General features: G+C 48.9%; 2 protein-coding genes across 3 annotated transcripts in view; one reads left to right on the forward strand and one right to left on the reverse strand.

Annotated features, from left to right (window-relative positions):
- The window catches only part of LOC121151721 (N-alpha-acetyltransferase 60), a 27201-nt gene extending 4615 nt beyond the window's left edge, over positions 1 to 22586 (reverse strand). The window contains exons 1-3 of the mRNA XM_040973457.1: positions 22435 to 22586; positions 10860 to 11074; positions 1 to 76 (exon numbers count right to left, since the gene is read on the reverse strand). The exon at positions 1 to 76 is cut by the window's left edge and continues 40 nt beyond it. Coding sequence (XP_040829391.1) covers positions 1 to 70 — 70 coding nt within the window. The 5' untranslated portion in view covers positions 71 to 76; positions 10860 to 11074; positions 22435 to 22586. The remainder of the gene's footprint in view (positions 77 to 10859; positions 11075 to 22434) is intronic.
- Positions 22587 to 22836: 250 nt separating this feature from the next.
- On the forward strand, positions 22837 to 27620 carry LOC121151726 (zinc finger protein 597-like). 2 transcript variants are annotated; one of them, XM_040973470.1, is made up of 4 exons: positions 22837 to 23162; positions 23786 to 23903; positions 24098 to 24112; positions 26207 to 27620. In XM_040973470.1, exons 1-4 carry the CDS (start codon positions 23130 to 23132, stop codon positions 27319 to 27321), a joined length of 1281 nt encoding a protein of 426 aa, XP_040829404.1. In that variant the 5' UTR covers positions 22837 to 23129; the 3' UTR covers positions 27322 to 27620. The 2 variants fall into 2 exon arrangements, with proteins under 2 accessions (XP_040829404.1, XP_040829403.1); XM_040973469.1 differs by lacking the exon at positions 24098 to 24112.
- Positions 27621 to 27655: the final 35 nt, after the last annotated feature.

Here is a 27655-nt window from a genome sequence, read left to right on the forward strand (position 1 = left end):
CTATGTCATCGTGGCAGAGGAGGCGCAGGCTGACCTCGCTGAGGGCGCTGGACGGCACCACTTCTGTCATTCACACCTGCAGAGAAAAGAGGCAGCGTAACCTCACAGCCACTCACCTGTTCCTCCTCCTCGCTCTAACCTCGGCAGGAGGGGTGCGGTGTGCAGCACTTCCCCCTCACGAAACTACCGGGTCCCAGGGGTCACAGTCACCCTGGCCTTACAGAGGTTCAGGAACAGTAAGTGAGGACCCAGGCTCCCCGCACTTCTCAACCCAGCCCAGGGAAGCCTGCCTCTCAACTGTCTGTACCCTCTCCCACTGACCTCCCACAGAAGTCCAGGCTCCTCTGTGGTGGGTCTCAAGTCTCATGACAGAAGATCCTTGACTGCAGAAAGCCCACCAGCCTGCCATCTCCCTACCCTGGGGTCTTATCACTGCCAAAAACAGACTGGGGCTCGGACATGCCAACCCTCCTCCCCTTTCCACAGGCTGCTACTCATCCTTAGCAGCTGAGAAATGGTGGGGGTTTTTGTTTGTTTTAATTAGCAATGACAACAGAATTCCAAAGTCACCATTTGCAGTCCACTGGTGGGAATGAGCCAGACAAGCAAAAACATCTGTTGGGGAACAAGTGCAGCGCCTCTTAGTGGCCTAGGATCCACTGACCTGGTGGTCACCACTTGTCCTAACCAGTTGACAGCAGGCCGCATCCGGCAGGAAGCACCGGAAGGCCTTGTAAGTTCCCACCGGAGATGCTGGACCGCTAACGTCACAATCACAGGTACCAGCCTGCACACAGAAGTCAGGCAAAGGGCCTGATGACAGCTGACGGACACGGAGTAGGTCGGCCACAAGCAGGTGGCCTGGTCTCTCTCAGCAGCCAGTGCTGGAGGAAATACGAAAGAGATGAGGAGACAGAAGGCTGACAACTGTACATGATGCGCAGACTGCCACTGGGAAAAATAAAATGTTAACAACCACACTTGGGGAACTTCAAATATGTTGTGGGAAGTGAATGCATTACAAAGCTATGATTCACTTTCTTGGCTCTCTGCATGGCTCAGTAGCAATACAAGACAAAGGTGTTTTTGTTTATTGCAAAGATTTATTTATTTTTATTGCAAAGTCATATACAGAAAGGAGGAGACAGAAAGATTTTCTGTCTGATGATTCACTCCCCAAGTGACAGCAACAGCCGGTGCTGCGCCGATCAGGAGCCAGGAGCCAGGAGTTTTCTTCCGGGTTTCTCACATGGGTGCAGGTCCCAAGGCTTTGGGCCGTCCTCGACTGCTTTCCCAGGCCACAAGCGGGGAGCTGGACGGGAAGTGGGGCATCTGGGATTAGAACCGGCACCCATGTGGGATCCTGGCACATTCAAGGCAAGGACTTAAAGCTGCTAGGCTACCATGTTGGGCCCACTGCAGGACAAAGTCTTAGGAGATGCAAGCGGATAGCTCTTGAAGAGAAACATCATGGTTTGCAATGGTCAGTGGATCTGCTGAGAAAATTTAAATGCTATCAGCTAGCAAGCTAGGTAGCTAGTGCAGTTACAGCATAGGTACTTCCTATCATATATGTTCAATTTTTAAAAAGTAATTATGGGGGGCCCGGCGTGGTGGCGCAAGTGGTTAAGTCCTCGCCTTGCACGCCCGGGATCCCATATGGGCGCCGGTTCTAATCCCGGCAGCCCCGCTTCCCTTCCAGCTCCCTGCCCGTGGCCCGGGAAGGCAGTCGAGGACGGCCCAAAGCTTTGGGACCCTGCACCCACGTGGGAGACCCGGAAGAGGCTCCTGGCTTCGGATCGGCATAGCATTGGCCCGTTGCGCTCACTTGGGGAGTGAATCATCGGATGGAAGATCTTCCTCTCTGTCTCTCCTCTCTGTATATCCGCCTTTCCAATAGAAAATAATAAAAATAAATCTTAAAAAAAAAAAAGTAATTATGGGAATTGGAGGGTTGCTGGCAGCTGCATACGTGGGGCAATTTTCAAGATTTAAGGGAATCAGATGCTCAACCCATCCAGCTCACTAAGCCCAAATGAGACACAAGTAGCGACTGTTCAGTCACCTGCCCCCTTGCCCAGCAGCTGGCGGCCGAGCACGTGGCCCCTTCTAGCTGCTGCAGTCATTTGGCAGTTACCAGCACAAGAACTTGTGGCCTCGGCACCAGGTGGAACTCCAGAAATTCAACCAATGAAGCCCACTGGTGTCTGCACTCCTGGGAGGGGCTGGCTACCAGCAGGACGACTTAGCTCAGCTCTCTCTGGAAGGGTGGGCTGAGCGCAGGCCGCTGGGAGCAGCCTGGCACAGTCTGGGTCAGGGTGGCCACAGGCAGAGTCCCCCGAGGAGCTGGGAGCTGCTATAGCAGAGAAAGCAGATGATGCACAGCCTTGACCTCTATGGTTGCCTGAGACAGGGGACCGACTACAAAGGGATTTGGGGGAGGGGAGCAACTTCCTGGGAAAAATGAAATATTCTATCATGACAGTGGTGGCAGTGGTTATACATACACAAAATCAAAATGCACTGGGCCCCGCGGAGTGGTCTAGCGGCTGAAGTCCTTGCCTTGAATGCAACAGGATCCCATATGGGTGCTTGTTCTAATCCCAGCAGTTCCAGTTCCCATTCAGCTTCCTGCTTGTGGCTTGGGAACGCAGCAGAAGATGGCCCAAAGCCTTGGGACCCTGCACCCGCACGGAGCAACTGGAAGAAGCTCCTAGTTCCTGACTTCGGATCGGCTCAGCTTCAGCCATTGCGCTCACTTGGGGAGTTAATTCTTCTCTGTCTCTCTTCCTCTCTGTATATCTGACTTTACAATAAAAATGAATAAATACATTTTTTAAAAAGATGATGGAAAGAGGCCAGATCTTACCAAGATTTATTTCACTTGTTTGAAAGGGAGAGTTTCAGGAGGAGATCTTCCATTTTCTGGCTCACTCCCCAGGTAGCCACAACAGCTTGGACTGTGCCAGGCCAAAGCCAGGAGCTTTTTCCAGCTCTCTCATGCGGATATAGGGACACAAGGACCTGGCCCATCCTCCAGTGCTTTTGCAGGTGCATTGGCAGGTAGTTGGACTGGAAGTGGAAGAGCTGGGACTTGAATTGGCACTGTAAGGGATGCTGGTGAATGCTGGTGTTGCAGGCAGTAGCTTAACCCTTCATGCCACAAGCTACTTGGACATCACTGCCTTCCCTGAAACATCGGCAGGCAGCTGAAACCGGAGTAGCAGGGACTCGAACCGTGCTCCAAGACAGGAACCCTCACAGTTACAAACAGCACCTTAACCCACTGTACCTTAACACTGGCTTATGTCCTGGGATTTATATACTTCTTGCCTAGCATTCTCAGCACAAGGTTCTTGATCCAAGAGGGGAACATTCATTTCTGGCTGACTTTCAAGAGAAACACTGAACTCTTGAATACACAACTACTTGTGGGTTCTCATAAACCTACTAGAACGTCCACATTTCCCAAGGCAGGATATTTGGACTCCTTGATTCAAAAATAGAAGCAAGTCATGTTTAACCAAAAGTTAGACTTTAGGGCCTAATGAGACCAGCTCTACTGACCACAGGCAGGATAGAGGGTTGAGAAAGGCAGATGAGCATCCCCAAGCTAGAAAAGGGAGCAATCAAGGTGGGTGCAGTGGGTGGTGGCCTGCTGGGGAGGAGGTTCAGCCTCAGGGTCAACCAATCTCCCTTCAGAACCAATCAGCAGACCATGTTCACCTGGACAGGCTGCAAAAACCACAAGACGTCTGGGGACAGGAGGCTTCCTGTGGGTAGCCCTGGGTGCCTGGTGTAGTGACATCCATTTGCAGCAGGTCAATGATGACAAATGTTGGTTCTTCTGTGGAACAGCACTGTGAGTTACCACTTAGGCAGGGGGCATGTAAATGGCAAGGCCAGGACCCAAGCAGATGGCAAAGAACACTCCCCATACTGGCCTCTGGGGTCACAGAACTTTGTCCTGGCCACTTTGGCATGTGCAGGAGAATGTGCTGCCATGGCCTCCCACTCGCTAGAGATGGGATCTGCCCTGTAGGTGAGAAAGCTGTGACCACGAAGCTGCAGGGACTAAGAGCTGAGTCAGGTCAGAACAGAGCCAGAACTGAGCATTGCACAGCTTCAAGTCAACTGTGTGCACCACGCCTCGTGCCGGCACCCACGAGAGCCCTGCCTTGCTCATTTCGAATCCAACACGGAGCAACCCCATGGACCGTCCTCAGGCTACCCAGCAGGACAGATGGACAAGAATGTGGAGGACTGGGCTAGAGAAAAGGGAACGCAAGCACTGAGGCCTCAAGACAGAGTGGTGTACCATGCTCTGAGCCCTCAGATGAGCGAGCACCCTGGCATGCTGGGGGTGGGGGTACCCATTCTTCTTCCTAGAAAGATGCAGGCACCTTCTTTATCACAGGGAACACTCGTACAACAGCATACAAAACTTACCTGAAAATTTTTTATTTAGTTTTTTTTTTTTTTCATTTTTATTTGCAAGTGGAAAGATACATATACACACAGAGATGGGGGCGGGGAGGGTCTTCCATCTGCTGGTTCACTTCCCCAGATGCCTAACAACAGCTGAGGCTAGGCCAGGTCAAACAGGTCGAAGTCAGGAAGCCAAAACCCCACCCAGGTCTCCCATGTGGGTGGTGGGGCCCAAGTATCCAAGTCCTGCCCAGCTGCCTGGGATTGGAAAATGCAGCCAGGACTGGCATCTAGGCACTTGGACTAAGGACATGAACCTCCCAAATGATATCTTTTATGCAGTGCCAAACACCTACCCCACATTTAGGTGAGAAGGCGACTGCCAACATTCACCTCTATGGGCAGTCCTCTTCCGAGGGTGTCTGAAAGTCTTCCAGGGCATGAAGGGTGGACCACGGGTCCCTCAAGACCCAAATCAAAGGCCTGTAGAGGGCCTGGCGCAGTGGCGCAAGTGGTTAAGTCCTCACCTTGCACGCCCGGGATCCTATATGGGCGCCGGTTCTAATCCCGGCAGCCCCACTTCCCTTCCAGCTCCCTGCCCGTGGCGCGGGAAGGCAGTCGAGGACAGCCCAAAGCTTTGGGACCCTGTACCCACGTGGGAGACCCGGAAGAGGCTCCTAGCTTCGGATCGGCATAGTATCGGCCGTTGCGCTCACTTGGGGAGTGAATCATTGGACGGAAGATCTTCCTCTCTCTCTCTCTCCTCTGTGTATATCCGCCTTTCCAATTAAAAAATAATAAAAATAAATCTTTAAAAAAAAAAAAAAAGGCCTGTAGAGCTAGGGTCTGTCACGTGGTCTGGTCCCCGGCCCCTCCAGCTCCTTATTCCTTCTCCACTCCTCTCTCTTCTGCACTGAAGCAATACTCCAGTCACTGTCCTCAGAGCACTGGGCGAGGCTAACACAAAACTTAACCCTGGCTTTGCCCACACAGCCCAGCGAGTGGCTCCCTCCACTAGACCACCCTGAACTCAGGTCATGGAGGGACATGGGGTGAAACCAAAATGTCCCCATATCCACACATGTGGAATGGAATGTGGGAAGGGGGTACTTCCTGGCACCCCCTCCCAAGGATACCCATGTGGGCACTCCACTCACTTCCCGAAGTAAGGAAGCCAGAAACAGCCCCATATCCTTGCTCCTGGTAGGGCCTGCCCATGCCCAGGCCTTCTTAAGTGCTGTTCTAATTACAGATAAAAACCACTCTGCTTGCCCAAGGGCTGTAACTCGGGAGCAGACTCCCCGGGTCACGGTCACACAGCCATAGGCGCCTCCACCCTGCCCCTGTGCCGTCTCCTTCCATGTCACGTCATGCCTCCTACCTGCTGACAGCCATGGGTAAGCAGTGACCTCCACGTGTTCCTAGACCCCACAGGGACATTAAGTCAGCCTGTTCGAACTTCAGCTCCTTCCTACCTCCCTCATCATTTCCCAGGAAAGATGAAATGAGGTACCCTCTTCCACAAGCTACATTCCAGTCCCTGGTTAGCCCACACCTTCCTCCTCCAAAACTGTCACTCTCCCCTCGCCCGCCATGGGCTGGAAGCACACTGTGGGGTGTTGGTCCGAGTGAGCTGTGACCATGGGTGAGTACCCATCTGGGCTGCAGAATTCCACTGGTGCAGGAAAATGGTCACTCATGAGATGACAAGCAGCAGCCTCCCTCTTCACACCCTACTCTCTGTGCCCCGAGGGGAGCCCACAAACCAGCTATGTGGGGTCCTGCTGCATTCAAGGCGAGGACTTTAGTCGCTAGGCCACGGTGCCAGGCCCCCCTGCTTCACTTCTGATCCAGCTTCCTGCTAACGTACCTGGGAAAGCAGTGGAAGAAGCACCTGCATCCACATGGGAGATCCAGAGAAAGCTCCTGGCTTCGCCTGGCCCAGCCCCTATAGTTGGGGCCATTTGAGGGGAGAACCAGAGGACGAAAAAATCTAACTCTGTTTTTCAAACAAAATAATACCCACACACAAGATCAGGATCAATAAAGAACGAAAACAGGTGGCAAGACAGTGTCCCAAAGGCAGACCCAGTGGCTGCCTTACCTGCAGACTTTGGACCAAGCTCTTAAAAAAAAAATTTTTTTTAAGGTATTCATTTGGACCTGGCGCAGTGGCCTAGCAGCTAAAGTCCTCGCCTTGAACATGCTGGGATCCCATATTGTCATTGATTTTAATCCCCGCAGCTCCACTTCCCATCCAGCTCCCTGCTTGTGCCCTGGGAAAGCAGTGGAGGACGGCCCATGGGATCCTGCACCCGCGTGGGAGACCTGGAGGAAGTTCTTGGCTCCTGACTCCAGATCAGCTCAGCACCGGCCATTGTAATCACTTGAGGAATGAATCATTGAATGGAAGATCTTCCTCTCTGTCTCTCCTGTATATCTGACTTTACAATAAAAATAAATAAATCTTTTTTTAAAAAATGTATTCGCTTTCATTTTATTCGAAAGGCAGAGACGGAGAAGGCAGGCATTTCCACCAGCTGTTCATTGTTCAAAAGCCCGCCAGCCAGGGCCGGCAGAGCGCCATGCCCTCCCAGGGCGCACACACCAGGAAGCGGGCATCAGAAGTGAGGCTTCACCCACATCAGTGCAAATGTGCACCCTGAGCCTCCTTTCCCCGTGAGAGGGACTGAGGGTGCAGCAAGGGATTAAGCTCCGGATTCACAGTGAAGGAGCCAGGGCCACCGATCCAGGGTCAGGGAGGCCAACAGGGCAGTTCTGCATTTATTTATGTTTAAAAGATTTGTTTTTTAAAAGGATTACTGAGAGAGAGGATATCAGAGAGCTCTTCCACCTGCTGGTTCACTCCCAGATGGCAGCGGCCCTGCAGCAGCTCTCCAAGCTGGGATTGTGCTAGGAAGCTACTTGCTGAGCTGCACCCACCCAGTTTACAACCCCAGGTCAGGTCTAGCGTCTGGGCATCAGCCTGGCATCAACCTGGCGGTTAAGCTCTCCACCCCACAGATGGAGTCCTAGCTCTGGGTTATGACTCCAACTTCCCACCTGTGCAGACCCTGGGAGGCAAGTCATGCAGCTCAGTCCCTGCCACACCTTCAGGAGACCTAGATGGCATCCCAGACCCAGCTTCACCCTAGCCCAGCCTCAGGCACAGTGGGCCTCTGAGGAGCAAACCCCCAGATGGAAGTGCATGCTCAGTCACTCTCTTTGAGACAGACAAACAAAAAAACAAAACAAAACCAAACAACAGTGCTAGATTTCGGGCCGAGGGGACGCTAGCAGGTATTTATGTACCCAGCATTTTGGACGAACACTGACACTCGACCCTACGGAGGCTCTCCTCCAACTGAGAACCTATCTGTTCTTGGACAGAAATCCTAAGCAGAGCAGGTGTTCACTTGGTTTCAGGTATGGAGTGCTGCCATTGGTGGGTCCAGTTCAGGCCCCTTCCACCTTGTGCCCGCAGCACACCAGGGCACTGGTCACCCGCCCGGCCCTGCTCTGGGCTTTGAGGCTTTCATGGTTTTCAATCTCTGCTTCTCCAGGTTTGTTTAAAATCCTTCAGAATCACATAAATCCTCAACATGAAAGTAGGTCAAGTTTGATAGGAATTACCACTGGATCATGTGGTTAACTTTCATAAGAAGATGATTTTTTAGAAAGCTTCAACCTCTGTCCAGGCTTGCCTGAGGAATCAGGGTCCTTGCAGGTGGCCTGCATAGTTCACTCCAGTGTTATGGGATTTTTTGCTAGGAGTTCGAGTTGTTTTCATTCTTGGGAAAAAAATTAAGACTTACAGGTGATATGTAAAACTATAAACCCATTTGTACATCGAAACCATTTCATGGCTGGCTTTAATTAATTACAACTTGTATATTTTGTAGGGTCTTTCCAAATTACAAGCATTATTACCCATTTTGCACTAAAACAGACTAAGGTCCTGCCCCCTGGGATCAGCATGGCGTGTGGTGTAACACTGATACACAGCCTCAAAACTGCAAAGAAGCCAACAGTAGGTGCTCACAGACGGAGCTGCCAAGCAAACTCACAAACATTTTAAAGGGTTCCTAGGTAACTGTTAATCATCAATTTTAGTAGCTACATGAAATCCAATTAAAAAATACTTAGACAAAATAGTGACACACAGGGAAGGAGGACAGACCTTGGAGCTGTCAAAAGCTCTTACAACTATTCACTGAATCCAATTCAGCATTTGAATTTGGCCTGAGGTCATGCAGAACTTCCAGCATCTACTTGAAAGCTCTCCACACAACCATGCTTTCATGTTCCCCACAAACAAGGAACCAAAGTGTCAGCCCCCCAAAGGGCTTTGCAGCTCTTTCCTGAAGGAAGGAGACCATGACAGGGATGGAACACAGCAATGAGGAAGCCACTGTCTACACATAGGCAGCACTCCTGCTCTGGGTCAGCAGACTAGCTGGTCAGCTGCCTGTGCCCAACACAAGGACACTGCCGTCACCTGACCTAAACGCCTCTCGGCTGCCAAATGCTAGCAGGTGCACTGAGACAGTCACTGCCTCTCATTCCTCAAATCTCCCAATATCCAGGAATCTTCTGCCATCAGGCCAGAAGCATGCTGTTGCTAAGCAACATGGAGTCACATCTAAAGATACTCTCCACAGTGCGTGGGTGTGGTTAAAACAAACATGGTGACAAAGTCTTCAAGTTACAACTGGGAGAGGCTAAAGATAGGACACCCAAAGACTTTTTAAGGAAATGGCATGTATGAGTATATACATACGCATTTTACCCTGCATGTCCGTACTGTGTCACAGGTTTCAACTACCGGCACCCAGGCCTAAGAAAGACCAAACTCCAGCAAACCAGGGCAACAGCGGAGCTCAGGCAAGCCCCATTCCTAACCGACACCTGCATGCTGCTTCTGCAGGCCACACGCACCTGCTTTCGCTGCTGGGCTGTGCTCAGAACGGCGGCTAGATGTGACTGCAGCCACCCAAGTCCCCTCTGCATCACTGATTTATTCTGGCTGATGTTGTTCAACCCCCTTTAATACACACGCACACACCCATTCCCCACCCGCCAGTGGCCAGGGAACTTCTCCCACTTCCTTGGACATCAAGTGTTCCATGGACTATTTCCACAGCCGACCTTTGGAGTCACCAAACTTCCCACCCAGCGGGTTAAGCATTAGCCAGGTGTGTTATTGCTTCAGTGCTTTGCACTGGAGTGCCCCCTCTGGTTCGCACGCTCAGATTAACAGCCACTCCAGACCTCACCACGGACCACTCAGGTGGGTCCTGACCCTGTTTTTTTTCCCAAGACAATCAAGTGACAAAAGAACTCTGGCTCAGAGACCTGGCAGTGTGAGAACAACGAGCCAGCGGCCCATGTTCACAGCCGACGGCCCATGGCTCAGAGCAGGCCCACACCTCCTGCGCAGCTCCTCCAGGGGCACAGCCGAGGAGCCAGAGTCCCTCTATCCCCGGGAAGTGGCCCATTCGAAGGAAGAAACTGTGGTTTGCCAGAGGATCTGCACGGTCAGCCGGTGATTCTAGACACACAGGGCACGCGTGTATCCTGACAGCCAAGCAGGGGAGGCCAGACCGAGCTCCTGTCACCCAGGAGATCCCGGGGAGGCAGTTTACACTCGGTCCAACAAGTAACACACCATGGCGAGGCCGCACTGTTGGCTTCAAAGGCACCCCCACGGGCGCCGACGGGCAGGGCCCTTTACTTAGAAAATTTCTCCACTACTCGTCCTGAGGTCCGCACGCAGGCAGCCCCCGCCCCGGCACAGAAACTCACCTCTCTCTGGTGTCGGCGGCCACAGCCCTCACCTCCGGACCGGAGCCGAGTGTGGGGAGGGCAGGGGCCGCGCAGGACCCTCCCCGAGGGAGGCGCCGGTCCCCGGGGAGCCCGGCCTCCTCGGCCAGGGGCCCGCTCCGGACTCCCCGCCTCCCAACCGCCCCGCCCCGCCGGCCCGAGCCGCCTCACCTCGGGAGGGAGCCGGCGGCAGCTGAGGGGGTCGCGGGCCTCAGCACATCCTGGGGGCGCGGGGGCCGAGAGGTAGGACCGCGCGGGTCCCGCAGCCAGTTATGTAACAGCAAGGGCTGCAACCGGGCCGGAGGCGGCGGTCCGTGGCACTTCCGCCCCCCCGCCCGCACCCGGCCGGCACGCAGCCCGGAAGCCCATTGGCCACCATCCCCACATGATCCACTCTCCTGAAGCCGTTGCCGCCATCTTTGGAGTGGGCAGTCCTAAGGAAGCCGGGCGAGGGCGGGGTGGGCCCTCGGCGGCGGTGCCAGCTTGCCAAGCGTGGTCGGTGGAGGCGCCGGTTCCCAGGCCGGCATCCCCAGGGCTCCTCCTGGTGCTTCACGCGCAGAGACCTAGCCCCCTCGGGCCTCCAGATCTAATACTTCCGCAGCTCTCACCTTGGTTCTGTACCGGCGCATCCCGGACACCAGCTGGCGACGACGCTCAGCAGACGCGACTGAACCTCACTGGTACAAAGCTGGCTCCGGGCCGACAATCCCCGGCTGGCCAGCGGGAGCATCCAGGGACCGCACTGAGCGCGGTCAGCCGACAGCCCACGTCCGCTTTGGCAGCTGGGGTGGAGGGCCGTCCTTCGTCTCAGTGGCACGTGGTCCTACAGCGCAAGGTCAAAGCCAAGTTGTGTATCAAGGAACCTGTATGATGCTCAAAGGCTTTAAAGTAGACAGTTTTTCTTTTCTTTCATAGGACCACAGCAAGCCATACAACAAAGGGTGTGTTAAGAAGAACCCAGGGCAAGGTGCAATGGTTCAATGGCTAATCCTCCCCTTAAAAGCACCAACATCCAATGTGGGCACCGGCTCGTGTCCCAGCTGCTCCACTTCCCATCCAGCGCCCTGCCTGTGGCCTGGGAAAGCAGTCGAGGACAGCCCAAAGCCCACATGGTTCCTGGCTCTTGGCTTTGGATTGGTTCAGCTCTGGCCATTACAGCCATTTGGGAATAAATTAGCAAATGGGAGGCCTATCTCCCCTTCTTGCTGTAGCTATGCTTTTACAATATAAACAAATGAATACATCTTTAAAAAAAAAAATTAAAAAGAACCCAGGGTTGAAATGTTTAACCTCAAGAGGACTTGATTAACATCTAAGGGAATAAATCTTAGCACATATTAAAACATTTCTGAATCCCAAATAAACTGTGAGTGCTTTTTCAGAAACGTTCAAAGCATATTCTTTAACATCTGACAAGAAAAGGTGCCTAGAGACTTAAGGGGTTTTAAAAGTGATTGGTATAATTAGTCCAAGAATAATACTCAAGGTAATTGGATCAACAAAGACCAAACTATTGCTCTATGTGTAGTATTGATGTCTAGTGGCTGTGGAACTCCTGATCTATGTAAGGCAACCTGTGTGTGGTGCTCCTTTTGTAATTGTTTTTCAAGTTCCTTGTAGAGAATCTGGAAGACCACTTGGCCAGGGTGCCGATCACTGTAATTTTATTTATATTTCTGTGGACTTACCAAAGCTGCACAAACATGGAACTATAAGCCAAGCAACACGGAAAGGCGTGTTTGCAGCTCTTCAGAACGTTCCCATCACTCTCCACAATGCCCTGTGTCGTGATGAAAATCATTTGTAATTAGATAGTTGCAAAAAAATAGTAAGATTGATGAGATGAGAAAAAGCCACACCAAATGAGGCAAAGGGAGATGGGGGGTGTTGTGTATGTAAAACACAGTACTACGAAGCCTTGCATACTTTTAGGGACTGGTGCACTTGTAATTCCAGGCTTTCTGGAAACTAATCTAAAGAGAACTGGTTGCAAGATTTGTAAGTGGTGTGGGCATTTACCTAGCAATAAAGACACTTACACTGGGCCCAGCATAGTAGCCTAGTGGCTAAATTCCTCACCTTGAAAGTGCCAAGATCCCATATGGGTGCTGGTTCTAATCCCAGCAGCCCTGCCTCCCATCCAGCTCCCTGCCTGTGGCCTGGGAAAGCAGTCGAGGAAGATCTTCCTCTCTCTCCTCCTCTCTTTATATCTGACTTTTTAATAATAATAAGACACTTGCAAAACAGATGCGAGAACATGGTGGGATTCTTGACTGTCACCTGACTTCATTCTCCTGCTGCTGCAGCCTCTGGGAGGGACAGCTGATGACTCAAGTCCCTGAAGTCCTGTTCCCTAGGTAGGAGACCTGGACTCGGCTCTCCTGCCAATGCAGCAGCCGACAGCATCTCAGTGGTGAAGCAGCAGAAGGGAACTCCCTGCTTTGTCTTGGCCTCTCAGGTAAGAAAGCATTCAGCCTTGGGCAGGTGTGCTGGTGCTGCACTCACATTTCATACTGCAGTGCCCACTCAACTCCTGGCTGCTTTTCTGACCCAACTTCCTGTTCATGCACCTAGGAAGGGAGCACTTGGGTTCCTGCCACTCACATGTGCAATCCAGATGAAGCTTCTGGCTGCTTCGGCCTGGCCCACCCTGGCCATGTGGCCATTTGGGGAGTGAACCAGTAGACGGAAGGTATCTCTTTTCCCTTTCTCTCCCCCAGGGCAGTGTCTCTCCCCTCTCTTTGCCTTTCAAATAAGTATATATTTTTAAAGTTTTTTAAAAGATTCACTGGGTCACAAAATTATCCACCAGTATTTATAGTGTCCCATACCATCTCCTCCCCTCTAAATTTCTTTTTTTTTAATGCTTATTCTTTAAAAAAAAAAGATTTATTTATTTTTATTGCAAAGTTAGAAAAGAGGAGAGACAGAAAGGAAGATCTTCCACCCAATGATTCACTCCCCAAGTGACTGAAACAGTCAGGAGCCAGCAGCTTCCTCCAGGTCTCCCACACAGGTGCAGGATCCTAAGGCTTTGGGCTGTCCTCCACTGCTTTCCCAGGCCACAAGCAGGGAGCTGGATAGGAAGTGGAGCTGCCGGGATTAGAACTGTTGCCCATATGGGATCCCGGCGCATTCAGGGCGAGGACTTTAACTGCTAGCCGACTGTGGCGGGCCCCCCTCTATATTTCTAAAAAAAAAAATAACATAACTATCACAGCTTCTCGTAGTAAGGCAATTCCAGGGTAAATCACTGTCATGCTAGACTTATGATGCAAGTATTTAGCTTCCTCTGCAGCAAAGTCAGGCTATGAACTTAAGCTTTTATCAACAGACAAGAGTGAAAGGAACAGAGGCCACGCTGGCACTGCAGCCATAAAAGGTAATCGCCACACCGTTATCATATGGTGAAGAATATACTGGTATTGACTGTTATTCTCCCACATACTCATGTTTGAAAAATTTAAAAAGGTGTTTTTTAAAAAGGCAAATACTTGCTCTCCATTTCCTCTTGCTCCACTTTCTTACTGGCCAGACCATGGGTGGGTGAGCCCCTTTAATCCCAGGGCAAGCAAGACCCTGCTCAGGGCCCAGCACAATGGCTCTATCAAACAAATCTTCACCTTGCAAGCACTGGGATCTTATATGTATGCTGGTTCATGTCCCGCCACTCCAGTTCCCTTCCAGCTCCCTGCCTGTGGCCTAGGAAAGCAGCAGAGACGGCCCAAAGCCTTGGGACCCTGCATCTGTGTGGGAGACCCAGAGGAACTCCTGGCTCAGATTCAGCTCAGCTCCAGATGTGCTGACCATTTGGGGAGTAAACCAGTAGCTGGAAGATCTTTTTCTGTTTCTCTGCTCTGTAAATCTGATCTGCCTTTCCAATAAAAATAAATGTTAAAAAAAAAAAACCCTATTTCAGTACTTCTCACCCAAAGTCTGGTTTGTGCCCTCTGCAGCGTCAGCAACACCAGGGAAACTGCTAGAAATACACAGCCACGGGCCCCAGCCATACTGACTGAATCAGAATCTACCTTGCACAGAAACCCCAGGTCAAGTTTAAGAAGCATTCCCTAGGTGACAGCACAGTGACAGCATTCTGCCGTCTCCAGGGTTCTGTGGACAGCACTCCGAGGTACACGGAATCGAGAAGGGTGGGTATCTCCATTTCAACACTCTTAAACACAAAAGCAAGAATAGTAACTACCACTTCTCCAATGTGTCATGCTCTGTGTTAAACATTTGACAAAAGATCTCACTTATCCTCATGCTAATTCTTCCAGTTAGGCCTCTGTGTTATTGTAAGGATAGTTTCCCACTAATAATCTATTCCATTCGCTCCACTGTGTAAATGACATTTACCCCACCCCCCTGTTCCAAAGTGGTCTCTGACTGGTGGAGCAAATTAAGCTCACGCCAGTCTCCATGGCTCAATGATGGACTCTGGTAACCCTGACCTGGTCAGTCCAGGGAAGGGCACACTGTCACAAGGGTTGGTTCATGAGTGATCGAATTGGCCCTGAGCTCAGCAGTGATTGGTTTTTCGAGTCTTTGCCTTTCTGCTTGCTCTCTCTTTCCTCTCTCTACTGTTTTCATTTTTATTTATTTATATTTATCTGAAAGACATATTTTCCATTCAGTGATTCAGTCCCCCAAATGTTCCAGGGTTGGACCAGGTGGAAGCCAGGAGCCAGGAACTCAACTGGGGCTCTCATTTGCATAGCAAGAAGCCAAGTCCTTGAACTTGGTTCCCCTTGGCCTCACAGGGCGCATGTCTGCAGGAAGCTGGAGCCTGGCCTAGCATCCAGGCATGCTGATGCAGGAGCAGACTTCCCTGACATCTTCAACACTGAGCCAAAATGTTGGCCCCTGAGTAAGTTTTTAGACAGGCTTTTCATTTTTATCTATTAAATTCATATTTCTAAAACACATTTATTTATTTATATTGCAAAGGCAAATTTACAGAGAGTAAATACAGAGAGAAAGATCTTCCATTTGCTGATTCATTCTCCACACAGCTGCAATGGCCAGAGCTCAGCCAATCCAAAGCCAGGAGTCAGGAGCTTCCTCCAGGTCTCCCACACGGGTGCAGGGTCCCAAGACTTTGGGCTAACCTCCACTGCTTTCCCAGGGCACAAGCAGGAAGCTGGATGGGAAGTGGAGCTGCTGGGATTAGAACTGTTGCCCATATGGGATCCCGGCGCGTTCAAGGTGAGGACTTTAGCCGCAAGGCCACGCCACCAGGCCCAATGCTTATTAATTTTAAAGAACAGTTTGCCAATTCCAGAAAATTTACTACAAATGAATCTCTTCTACTTGTGGAATTTGAGTAAAGCTGTTTCACTGCAAGTCCCCCAAGCTGGGAATGTTACCTAAGTTCCCCCTCCTTTCAACATCTGGCTGTGTGCTAAGCAGGGGGACCCCCTAAAGGCCCTACCAGTGGGGGAGAACCGGCGGTCAAGCTACACACCCAGCTGCCAGGCAGTGGCACTTGCTCAAAGGCACTGAAAGGGAAGTCTCCCGTTTCTGTCTCTGCAGCCCGGCTCTCTCCCCGCTGTGCAACAGAGAAGCAGTCAGCTCCACTGGCCCATAGACAGCCCCAAGCCACCGTCCACAGTGGCAGACTCTTCCTTTCCTGAGCACCCAAGGAAAAATATCTTCAGGAATTCACCTATTTTAAACTTTACTTCAGGCTCCCAATGTCCAGTATGGCTCTCTTATTCCAAACCGGGGTGTTCCCAAGTCTCCCCTTTTTGGATTCTGCCAGGTTACAGCCCTCCCCAGCTCTGCTCAGGAAAAGCTGCTGACAGAGGGACAAGGGCTGGGCAGGAAAGCTGAGAGGAGCTGGCCACCAGTGTTCCTACTAAACCTGGAAATGTGGCTCATGAACAACAGTGCAAGTCAAAACCTACCGCATAAGCCTGCTTTCCTCTTATTTCCTTAGGCAAAATTCCTAGAATGTTAGTTATTGAAATTATTATTGGTTATCAATATTTGACCTTTGGAAACAAACTTCAGATTGCCTGCCCAAAATGTTTTACCAATTTATCCTCCTCATACCAACAGCAAGAAGACTACATCCGCTGCTACAGGGCAGAGTCCATACCCTCATCAACATGAGATCTCAAGGTGCTTGACAAAGATTTCATCAGACATGCTTTGTACAAATACCAACGGAACTTACATAATGGAATAGGAGCAGACAAATATTGTTGGATGTCTGCTGTGTGCTAAACGCTGTTCTGCTCCCTGCGGTATATTCTCATTCACCGCTCCAGAAAGTCTCAAAGATGGGTACCACTGTTCCCATAACACAGATGAGAAACACATCCCAGACCTCTACAGCCTGCAGAACGAAGCTCCACTCACTAGTGGTAGTGCTGAGCACCCATCATGAAGGATGGAAGCCAAGAAACAAGTGAGCTGCTTCACCACTTAGATCTCAACTTCCCTGGCTTTCTGAGGGAGAACGTCATGGGCTTCCAGACAGACTCCTGACAAACCACTTCCAGGAAAGCCCTGCATGTCAGCCAGCATCTGTTCTGTCTGAGAGGACCCAGGGCCACCCTGCACACAAGCCCAGGACAGGAGAAGGTCAAGACTGACATTTGATGGAATAGATTATTGTAACTTGTGGCTCTGAAGGATTTATTGGCATCTGCACAGATCAAAACCAGGTCAACCAGGAACCAAACATTTTTGCTTCCAAAGAATGTCTAGGATGGCTCAGTTGGCTAATCCTCCCAATCCAACTGCTGGGATCCTATATGGGTACTGATTTGTGTCTTGGTTGCTCTACTTCCCTTCCAGCTCTATCTTGGGACCCTGTACCCACATGGGAGACACAGAGGAAGCTCCTGTCTCCTGGCTTTGGATCAGCTCAGTTCTGGTCACTGTGGCCATTTGGAGAATGAAGCAGTGGATGGAAACCTTTCTCTGTCTCTCCTTCGTATAAATCTGCTTTTGCAATAAAAATAAATAAATCATTTTAAAAAGAAAATGCCTAGGATCTATGTAAACAACATAAAAAATTAAATTTTTTAAAAGTCTAAGCTGGATTACCAGGGATGATCCTGCACTCTGGAATTAGAACCAAGACAGAGCTGGCAGAGGTGGACTGTACCGCTGCACATCCTGTCACTAACGTGCCGAGTGTGCTCTGAAGCGGGGCTTACCATCACGCTGCCAGAGCATCATGTTTCAACCAAATGCTGAACGTTCAGTCACAGTGACTGTAATACTTACATTCCTGTACCACCTAGCAGGATACAGTGTGCCTCCTATCAAGACAATGAAAGCAAGCATTTCACTAAACTTCCTCGATAATTCAAACCAAAACACAATTCAAAAATATTTAAACATTCACGTGTCAGAAATGGATTTCACTGAAGCCCGGTTTCCTCTGACCACGAGGGCATCATTCACTGTGGGACATAGGCTCAACTCTTCTCCCTACCCAGACAACTCCATGTCTTCCTCCCACACCCCCGAGGCCTAGTCTTTCCATGAGCTGCAGGGAAGGGAATGGCAGAGCTATTACTCCACTCCTAGCCATCCTCTCTAACTCCGTGGTGAATGAACCTCTGATCTCAGGAGTCTCAAACTGATAAATCTTTGTGGGGGTGGAATTAATCATCTAGGTTCATGGCCTGCTAGCCTCCTGTCATCACTTCTCTGCCCTCATCAAGGCTAACCTGCATGCTCTGCAGCTCTCACCACCTCCAGGAGTCCTTGTTTGCAGACTCCTAAGTACCAGTTAGATCCACAATCTTGAAGCATCCCTGGCTGCAGTGACTGAACAACTGAACTGGAGTTGGTGCAGAGCAAAGCTCATTTGCAGTAAAGGAGTCACCAGAAATTCACTTTAGAGCCCTGAGCCTTTTTTTGATTAAGAGACTCCTTTGCAACACTTGGTGACCTTCACTTCAAAATCATGACAACCTCGTGCTTGGAGAGTTGCAGCCATTGTTCCTTTGGTAAGAGATAAGAGATTAGCAAGAACCAGTTTCCCAGCTGCTTGGGTAGGGTTTTGGACACCTGTGAGAAAAGCCTCTCACTGAAGTTGGAGGCAACTTCTGCACCTTGAGAAGATTCTGGGCTAATCTGAATTGGCATTACATGCCATAAAGGATATAGTAAGGCAATATGAACCAGAAACCAAGCAGGCACAGTGGCACAGAGGGCTAAGCCATTGCTCAAGAAGCCCGTACCCCACATCAGAGTCACTCTGAGTCTCAGCTCCCTGATAACACACTTCGGAAGGCAGCAGGGATGGCCCAGAACAGGATGGAGTTCTTGGCTCACAGCTTTGGCCTGGCCCACACCTGGCTGTGGACACTTGGGGCATGAACCTGTGGATGGGGGAGGGAACCTTTCCTCTCTCTTTCCTCTCTGTAATATTCTTGCTCTCTGCCTTACAAATGTTTTTCTTTTCTTTTTTAATGAATCAGAGACATACATATTTTTAAGTAACTGATTCTGAAAAGCAACACCATCTGAGAACGGAAAGCACAACAAACCTCACAGGCATTTTATCCTGAAAATGCTAATAATCACTAAGGAGAGTATGCAAAGCACTTCAAAAAAGTTAAAAAAAAATGGAATGAAAAGGTAAGTTATTGTCATGCAACAACTATTTTTGGGAATCCATGCATACAGGGCAGGCATTTGCCACAGAGGTAAAGACACTGCTTGGGAGGCCTGTGTCCTGTAAGAAATGACGCAGCGTTAGCCCCGATGCACTCTGGATTCCAGCTTTGTGCTAAGTGCACCCTGGGAGCAAGCAGTGATGGCTCAAGTGCTTGGGTCTTTGGCAACCACAAGGGAAACTAAATCGAATTCTTGACTCCTGGCTATGGCCTGGTCCAGCCCTGACCATTGTGACTAGTAAGGGAGTAAACCAGTAGTTGGACAATCTCCCTGTCTCTCCCTCTGTGACTCTTTCAATAAATAAATAAATAAATCTGTTTTAAAAAAGAAAATTATAAACTGCTAATTTCTAGATGATAGAGATAGGATAGATAGGGTTGACAGAAGCCAAACGCCAGGAACTCTATCCTGGCCTCCCACATGGCTAGAAGGGAGCCAGGCACTTGGGCCACCATCTGCTGCTTTCCCAGGAATATTCTGAGGGAGCTGGATCTGGAAGTGGAACTGGCACTCTGTTATGGAATGCCAGCATTGCAAACAGAGGCTTAACTTGCCATACCACAACACTGGCTCCTCAAGCTCAAAAAAAATTTTTTTTAAGATTTATTTTTATTGGTAAGGCAGATTTACAGAGAGAAGGAGAAACAGAGAGAAAGATCTTCTCTCTATTGATTCACTTCCCAAGTAGCCACAATGACCAGAGCAAAAATCTGAAGCCAGGAGCCAGGAACTTCTTCCAGTTCTCCTACACGAGTGCAGCGTCCCAAGGCTTTGGGCCGTCCTCGACTGCTTTCTCAAGCCACAAGCAGGAGCTGGATGGGGAGTGGAGCAGCCAGGACACAAACCAGAGCCCCTATGGGATCCCTGCACATGCAAGGTGAGGATTTAGCCACTAGGTTATTGCATTGAGCCCTCAAGATCAAATTTTTAAGCCACCTTCTTCCAGAGTATTCTTGTCTAATTTTGATAATCCACTTGTAGAAGGGCCAAGGAAGATTTTGTTTTCTCTTGTACTTTTGGGCTGATCATCTCTTTGGTTAACTACCGAATATCACACGCTTCATTTCTAATCACTGCAAATTGCGTTTATCTCTGTAGTAAAGGGAACAGGGTTCAAAAGAAAGTGCTAGGGGCAGCACACAGCATCCCCTGCTAACTGTTCCACTCTCGTTCCAGCTCTGTTTCACTTGGGAAAGTGGCAGAGAATGGGGTCCAAGTCCTTGGGCTCCTGTTGCTGACACAGAGAGCCAGGCGGAGTCCTGGGTTCCTGGCCTTAGCCTGATTTAGCCCCAGCCACTGTGGCCATTGGGGAAGATGGGAAATCTGTCTCTCCCTCTTTCTTGTTCTGACTTTCAAATAAATAAATCTTTTTTTTTTAAAAAAAAGGTCCATGAGGGCCCGGCGCAGTGGCGCAAGTGGTTAAGGTCCTCGCCTAGCACGCCCGGGATCCCATATGGGCGCCGGTTCTAATCCCGGCAGCCCCGCTTCCCTTCCAGCTCCCTGCCTGTGGCCTGGGAAAGCAGTCGAGGACGGCCCAAGGCTTTGGGAACCTGCACCCACGTGGGAGACCCGGAAGAGGCTCCTGGCTTCGGATCGGCATAGCATCGGACCGTTGCGCTCACTTGGGGAGTGAAACATCGGATGGAAGATCTTCCTCTCTGTCTCTCCTCTCTGTATATCTGCCTTTCCAATGAAAAAATAATAAAAATAAATCTTAAAAAAAAAAAAAAAAAAGGTCCATGAGAACCTTTATGTCAAAGAGCTAAAAATCATTATGAGACAGGCCAGAATAAAGAGCAGCTAAGATATCAGGCCAGAGTAAGAGGGGAGAGGTGAGTAGGTGAGCAGCACCCTGACTACAGTGGGCACACCTTTGGGGTAGGCCTCCAAAGACCAAGCTGCTAGCTCCTCTTTAACATGTATGCTCTGGACTGGTCTAGCTCGTGTGGAAGCATGTTCTCATTTTTCCATCTTCCCTGAAGCAAATTTCTCTCTAATGTGGATAGTCTTTTGTGGTTCATTCCCAGAAGACCTAACTCCTGGCTAGCTGTCCACAGATGGCACTCATAAACTGTTAGCTACCAGGCCTGGCGCTGTGGCCTAGCACTAGAGTCCTCTCCTTGGACGTACCGGGATCCCATTTGGATGCAGGTTCATATCCAACTCCCTGCTTGTGGCCAGGGAAAGCAGTCGAGGATGGCCCACTGGCTTGGGACCCTGCACTTGTGCGGGAGACCTGGAAGAAGTTCCTGGCTCCTGGCTTTGGATCGGCGCAGCACCGGCCATTGTGGCCACTTGGGGAGTAAATCATTGGACGGAAGATCTTCCTCTCTGTCTCTCTTCCTCTTTCTACATATTTGACTTTGAAATAAAAATAAATAAATCTTTAAAAACTGTTAGCTACTGATCTGACATCTTTTCTACCTTCATTTTTTCTTTTCCAACAGAATCCTCATTTTTTCAGGGGCCAAGGGATACGGCATGGTGGCTCAAAACAATTTCTGATAGCCTTTTACTCTTGACAGTGACTGGTTCGGGATAGGGATACGACTCAGTATATGTTTGCATGTGTTATTTGGATTTCCCGGTCATGTTTACCAAATAGTGACCCCAAATTTCTGTTACATCTGTAACTATCCTACCTAATATTCCATCAAATCACACTGATTGCCAACTTTCATAACATAGTTTTGAAAATAATTTTGGAAGGCAAAGACATAGAAGAAACAAAGAAGGAAAGAAGAGAAAAAGGAAAAGACAGTTACCCTCCACCGGCCTGTTCACTGACAAATGCCCACAACATCCTGGGATGGAAGCCCAGAGCAGGAATCCAGCTCGCTATGTGACCACCACCTGCTGTGCGTTAGGATCAGGATCCAAGCCAGACTCAAATACAGACACTCCAATAGGAGATGACCTGCTGTGCCGAATACCTCGCCCGGTAATATTAACAGCCGTGCAACCCTTCCTTGAGTAACCTTTGAAGGACAGGCATCCTGCTACCACCAGGACAAGAAAATACGAGATTTGCTTTTACGTTATTTTCTCATCTTTCCAGTTCTCCTCTAAGCCACCGCAAAGAGGCAGCCCTTCACAACAGTACAAAGTTAAAAACTGGCCATGCGAACAACTATAGCAGAGCTCAAATTTTCCAACCCTAAATCCCCACACGCCAGCACACAGTGTCAGTTAACATGGGGGCAATTTCTGGTGCTGGAGCCGGTGCCAGGCGTGCGAGGAGGCATGAGGAGACCAACAGCTCTGCGAGGAGCCAGCCCCGGCCCGCCGAGGGGCCTGCAGCGGCCTGGGTGGGCGGCGGCCGCGACGCCCAAGGCCCGTCGAGGCGGAACCAACGTGGCCCACCGCAGCCAACTGCACTGCCGCCAACGAAGCCATCTCTTCGCACTCTGCCGCCCCGCGAGCCTCGTACGATTTTGGCGGCCTGTCAGCCCAGGGCTAGGCCGGCACACTCCGGCGGCCCAGCCACATGTCGAGGCCCACGGTGGAGCAACACGAGCCAGACCCACATTTCATTACCTACTCTGGCGAGTTCGGGATTCTCCCTGTCTTCTTGCTCTCGTTCTTCTCGGAAACATACCGTCAGCCAGGGGGTCACCCTAACGCTCCTCTCGGGTTGGTCAAAAGGTCCCGGAGCTCAGCCAGGAGACCCCGTCACAACGGAACCGGAAACATTTTTGCCCCGAAAAACCTCAGGGAAAAACTATACCTCAGAACAGCCTCGGGCAGGCGGGGCGTGAGCGGGCCTCGACTCGGCGTCCTATTGGTTCCGAGAAAAGAAAGACGGCCCCTCGGGAGCACGGCTTAGCCAATCAAGTGGCAGGGTGTGGCCGGCGCTGAGGCTGGCTTGCTTCCGGCTGCTTTCCCCGCGACTTCTGCGTGGGGGAGCATGGGAACGTGCGACGCTTGCAGTGGCCGTGGCTTTCGTTGTCCCGTCGCGCCACTGGGCGTCGCCTTCAGCTGTTGCTGCTACCGCAGGGCTAGCAGGAGGCTTTCACTAGTCCCAGAGCAGTGAGTGGGGCACACTTTTTGAGGCGAGGCCGAAGCGAAAAGCAATTTGCCTCAGGTCCTTCAAGAGACTGGGAGGACCAGGAGGACCCCGGGGATTTCGTGGACAAGCCTTGCAGCCCAACCGGCCTGCTTGAGGACTGTTTTTTCTTTGCATAGCTTTGCTTTTTCAGTCTCTGTGGGGACTCCCACTTCCACTCTCCCAAATGGCGTCTGTGCTGGCGACAGTGGATGCTCAGGTGAGATGAAGTACCCTTATTTTTTAAAATGCTCCTCCCTGACCAATTTGTTCCTTTCCAAACTCACTCGCTAGAAACGGAGCCTTTGGATGAGCCTGTAACACGGTGTCTGTCCTGAAGAGAATCCTAGGTTCACACCTGTTGAACAAGAGGATGATGCCCCGCTGGGTTCTGGGTCACATCCCCCTCTTCCGTTGATTTATAGGACCAGGCTGGGGAAGGAGTAGTGGGCTTGGCTGAACGCTGAGTGAATTCAGCGATGACTGTCATGGGGTGGGGTCGTAAGAATAGCAATAGCAAAGAACGGAATGTGAGAATCCCTTTAACTTCCATCTTTTTCAAGATTCTTCCTGAGTTGCCCAGTCTTCTCCATCCTTCCCTAAAGGGTTCCCACCACAGTGAGTGTCCCCTGGGCTTTTCTCCACCAGACTAGTCTCTGTGAATTCTCACAGTGCGCTGTGTTGATCTGTACACTGTTGCCCATCCCAGAACTAGGGAACCTTCTGCCTGAAACCCCTTTCTCCCTCGCATCTGCCGTTTGTAGCTGTCCCCGGTCTCGCTTGTTGCTAGAGGAACCAGCCTGCAAGCCTCTGGTAGTGCAATGAGCTCTCCTATTGTTTCAGGGGCCTGTGGTCTATGAAGATCTGGCTGTGTATTTTTCCCAAGAGGAGTGCGTGGGTCTGCTTTCTGCCCAGAGGGTCCTCGACAGAGGGGCCGCAGCCGAGCATGTCATTTTGAATGGTGAGGCATTTGGTTTTTCCTGTACTTTTCCAGCTTTGTCAGTTCTAAGGTAGTGGTTGGAGTAGAACCTGTCCCTGGGAAATTTGTCTGGATATGATGAGAACTTACATGAAAGGCAAGTTTTGAACGATTAGGTGATTTCTTAAAAGGTTTTAAAAAATCAATTTGGTACCGTGACTTTAACTTCATAAAAGATGTGGCATTACCTGGTAATCTTTTTAAATATTTGTTACTGTAAATTTCCTGTTTTACTTAGGAAACCTGGTTAATATAATCATTTGCTAGATATTGGGAGTTTCACTCTTAAGGTGTTCAATAGCTGTGCTGCCTAAGGAGACCCATGTGCAGCAGTTCTCTGAGTAGATTTTATCTCCAACTACTATTTAAGTATCTAAACTGTCCTGTAATTTGTATTTGTATCTTCCACTGGTTTGTCATGTTTTTGTTTTCTTTTACCTCCTTGAACATAGGGAAATATTTATAATAGCTTTTTTTTTTTAAAGATTTATTTTTATTATTTTTTCATTGGAAAGGCGGATATACAGAGAGGAGAGACAGAGAGGAAGATACTATAATAGCTTTTTAAAAAATATGCTCGCTGTGTGTTCCAGTTCTGCCTTTGTTTCTATTGATTGATTTTCCTCCTACATGTTGGTGATATTTTCTTCTTTCTGTGCTTGGTCATTTTTGACTGGATGTTAGTCACTGTGAATTTTATATTATTTGGAGCTGGATTGTCGCATGTTTAAAAGGGACTCTGGGCTTTAACCCAGCATGCAGTTAAAGTACTTGGGATTAGTCTGACCCTATCAAGCTTTGCTTTTTGGCTTTGTTAGGGTGGTTTTGATTAGCTTTTAATCTAAAGCTAATTTGGACTACTGCTAAGGCAATATTTTTCTGATAAGTTTGCTTGATGTCCTGTGAGAAACTATTCCCACTCAAAGACATGGGGCATAAACTCCTGTTGAGCTCTGGAAAATGTTCTGTGTATTACTTTTGCGTGGTTCTTTCTGTGGCCTTGGGTAGTAATCACATCACGTGCTTACTTGTTAGCACTCAGCAACTAAGTCTTAAGACACCATGGAGATGCCATGAGTTTTCTTTCTGGGAAGCAACCTCTTTGTATCTTTCTCTCACATTCTGGTTGTCTTGGCATCTTTGATCTGTGATATTAGAATTTCCTCAGATCAGTGGAATCACTGGGTCCTGTTTGGATTCCCATGTACTGTATTGCACCCCAGAAACCCTTGCCAGCCATTCAATTGAGACAATCATAAAAGTCTGTGAAAAGACTTCTTTTTCTTTTTTTTTTTTTTGGAAAAGACTCCTTTTATAATAACAAATTGGCTTTACACATGAAAAATGTAATTGTTCTTTGTATCCTTGGCAAATTGATCCTAGGATCCCCTCTTCTACCCTCTTACTCCCGCAGAATGCTCAAATCCTCAGATTCCCGTGTAGAAAATACTATAGTGTTTGCATATAACCCATACACACCCTTCTGTATACTCTAATCACATCTAGATTACTTAATATAAGTGCTATAAATTTTTTTTTACTGAATTGTTTAGGGATAATGACCCCAAAAAGGCCTATTCATGTTCAGGACAGATGCAGCCTTTTTCATATATTTTTAATCTACAATTGACTATAAAAACAGAGAACTGTGGATATGGAGAGCCAGCTTATTTGGGAAAATATTTTTAAAAAATGCTTTGGGGCAGGCTCAAATTTTGTCAGTCATTCTCGTGGTAAAACTGACTGTTATCTGCCTGCAGTACTATTGCACAGTAGCTACACCTTGATCATTCTTCGGTGAACAGTAAAGAAATTTTGGAAACTTCACTTGGTGAAAATAAAACAAATTTTTAGTAACCTGTGAACTTCTCTGATAAGGCAGGAAAACACTTGCCTGCTTTCTCTCTTGAGAAATATGAATTCCAGTCTCCATTCCAGCTGTGATTGTCCAGTTGCTACTTGAGACAGCTTGAATGATTAAAGGCTCTTGAGGTCTAAATACACTGACTGGGAAACTGGGCATCTGGGTGATCTCTCCCAAGACTGTTTTTCGTACCTATCCTACTGGGTCCTGACTCATGCACTCTGTTTCTTCCTCTTGCAGATTCACCTAGAATTAAATCTTTTCAGAATTCAGGCTCCTGATTTTGTATGTTTATCAGTATCTGGGTCATAATCCACTTACACTTTCTTGGGCCTCTGTGTGATTACCTTAGCTTGTACTGTCCCTTGTTATCACCTGAAGGTATTGTCTATGTTTTGCTTCATTTTGTTTTTATCAACAGGAGAGGAAGGCAAGACTGAGATTAATCAGCAGTTAAGCCTAGAGTCTCTGGAACTTGATGAGCTTGCCCTAGAAAATTACTCCATTGCTGCACCCCTTGTCTATTACCCAGAAAAATCCTCTGAGGATGGAGTTGGAAACTCTGAAAGGAAAGTGTCAGATGGAACCTCTGCTTGCGAGAAAAGATTCATAAGCCTTTTGGTTACCATTGAAAACCATACCCCATTAGTAGAATTATCTCAATGTTTAGGAATCAGACAACTTTCTGAAATCCTTGAATTTCCGTTGGAAGAAACCAAACTTGTGTACAAGTGTCCTGAATGTGACCAAAGCTTCAGTGATAATTCTTACCTTGCTTTACATCAGAAAATTCACACAGTAGAGAAAAAGCATAAATGTGTTGATTGTGGGAAGATCTTCAATCATAGAGCCAACTTGAGGACACACAGGAGAATCCATACTGGTGAGAAGCCTTACAAGTGTGCCAAGTGCGGTGCTAGCTTCCACAAGCAGCCACACCTGTCCCGGCATATGAATAGCCATGCACAGGAGAAACCCTATACTTGTGACAAATGTGGAAGAACTTTTATGTGGCTTCCAGGATTGGCACAGCATCAGAAAAGCCACAGTGCTGAGAAAGCCTATGAGTGTGCCAACTGTGATAAACATGTTCTTCAGAACACAAATCTTACTTTGCAAGAGAAAACACACCCATCAGCCACTCCATACCAGAACACTGAGTGTGTAAGCACTTTGGGGCAGGCCTCATGCTCTTCGCTCCCAGAGAAGGGCCCCAAGGAAGACTCTCAAAGCTGCAGCAATGATGATGAAAACTTTTTTTCTTTCTCAAAATTCAAACCCTTGCAATGTCTTGAGTGTGATATGACCTTTCCTTGTTTCTTTGAGCTTGTTTCCCATCAGAACATTCACGCGGTAGAAAAGCCCCATCAATGTAAAACATGTGCAGAAAACTTTACATCAGAGTCTGAACTTGCAAGCCACCAAAAGAGCCACACAACGGAGGGACCTCTTAAATGTACCACGTGTGGGAGAAGTTTCAGAATGAAAATGCATCTTGTTACTCATAGGCGAAGCCATAGAAGAAACACCAAATAAATATAACATGTTTTCCTTAACGTTTGAGCTTTTCAGTACACAGTTCCAGTTTATGTGCCAGGTGTTATGCTAAGCACTTTAAACATATTCCACATCACAGTCTACCACAGTCTTAGGCAGTATTCTGTCTGAGAGCTGAGGAAATATCATACAACTAGTGAAAGAAGCCAGTATTGAAAATAACATTCCATTTATATGAGCCAGAGAACAAAAATAACTTTTTCACTAAATTAAGTTTTCTTAGAAATGAAGGCTGTTACTCAAGCACTTCTCATTTTTGTATAGGTGGTTTCTAAGTAGATTTTTGAAGAAGGAGAATTTACTTTTTTTTAGC

This window comes from Ochotona curzoniae, unplaced genomic scaffold, assembly GCF_017591425.1.
Source record: "Ochotona curzoniae isolate NIBS_2020 unplaced genomic scaffold, NIBS_Ocur_1.0 contig_2321, whole genome shotgun sequence".
Classification (NCBI taxonomy): domain Eukaryota; kingdom Metazoa; phylum Chordata; class Mammalia; order Lagomorpha; family Ochotonidae; genus Ochotona; species Ochotona curzoniae.

Bases quoted from the DNA above. Each gene is read 5' to 3' on its own strand.
- LOC121151726 (XM_040973470.1), top strand. From the start codon at position 23,130: ATGGCGTCTGTGCTGGCGACAGTGGATGCTCAG. The intron at 23,163-23,785 runs GTGAGATGAAGT...CTATTGTTTCAG, and splicing joins TGGCGACAGTGGATGCTCAG to GGGCCTGTGGTCTATGAAGA.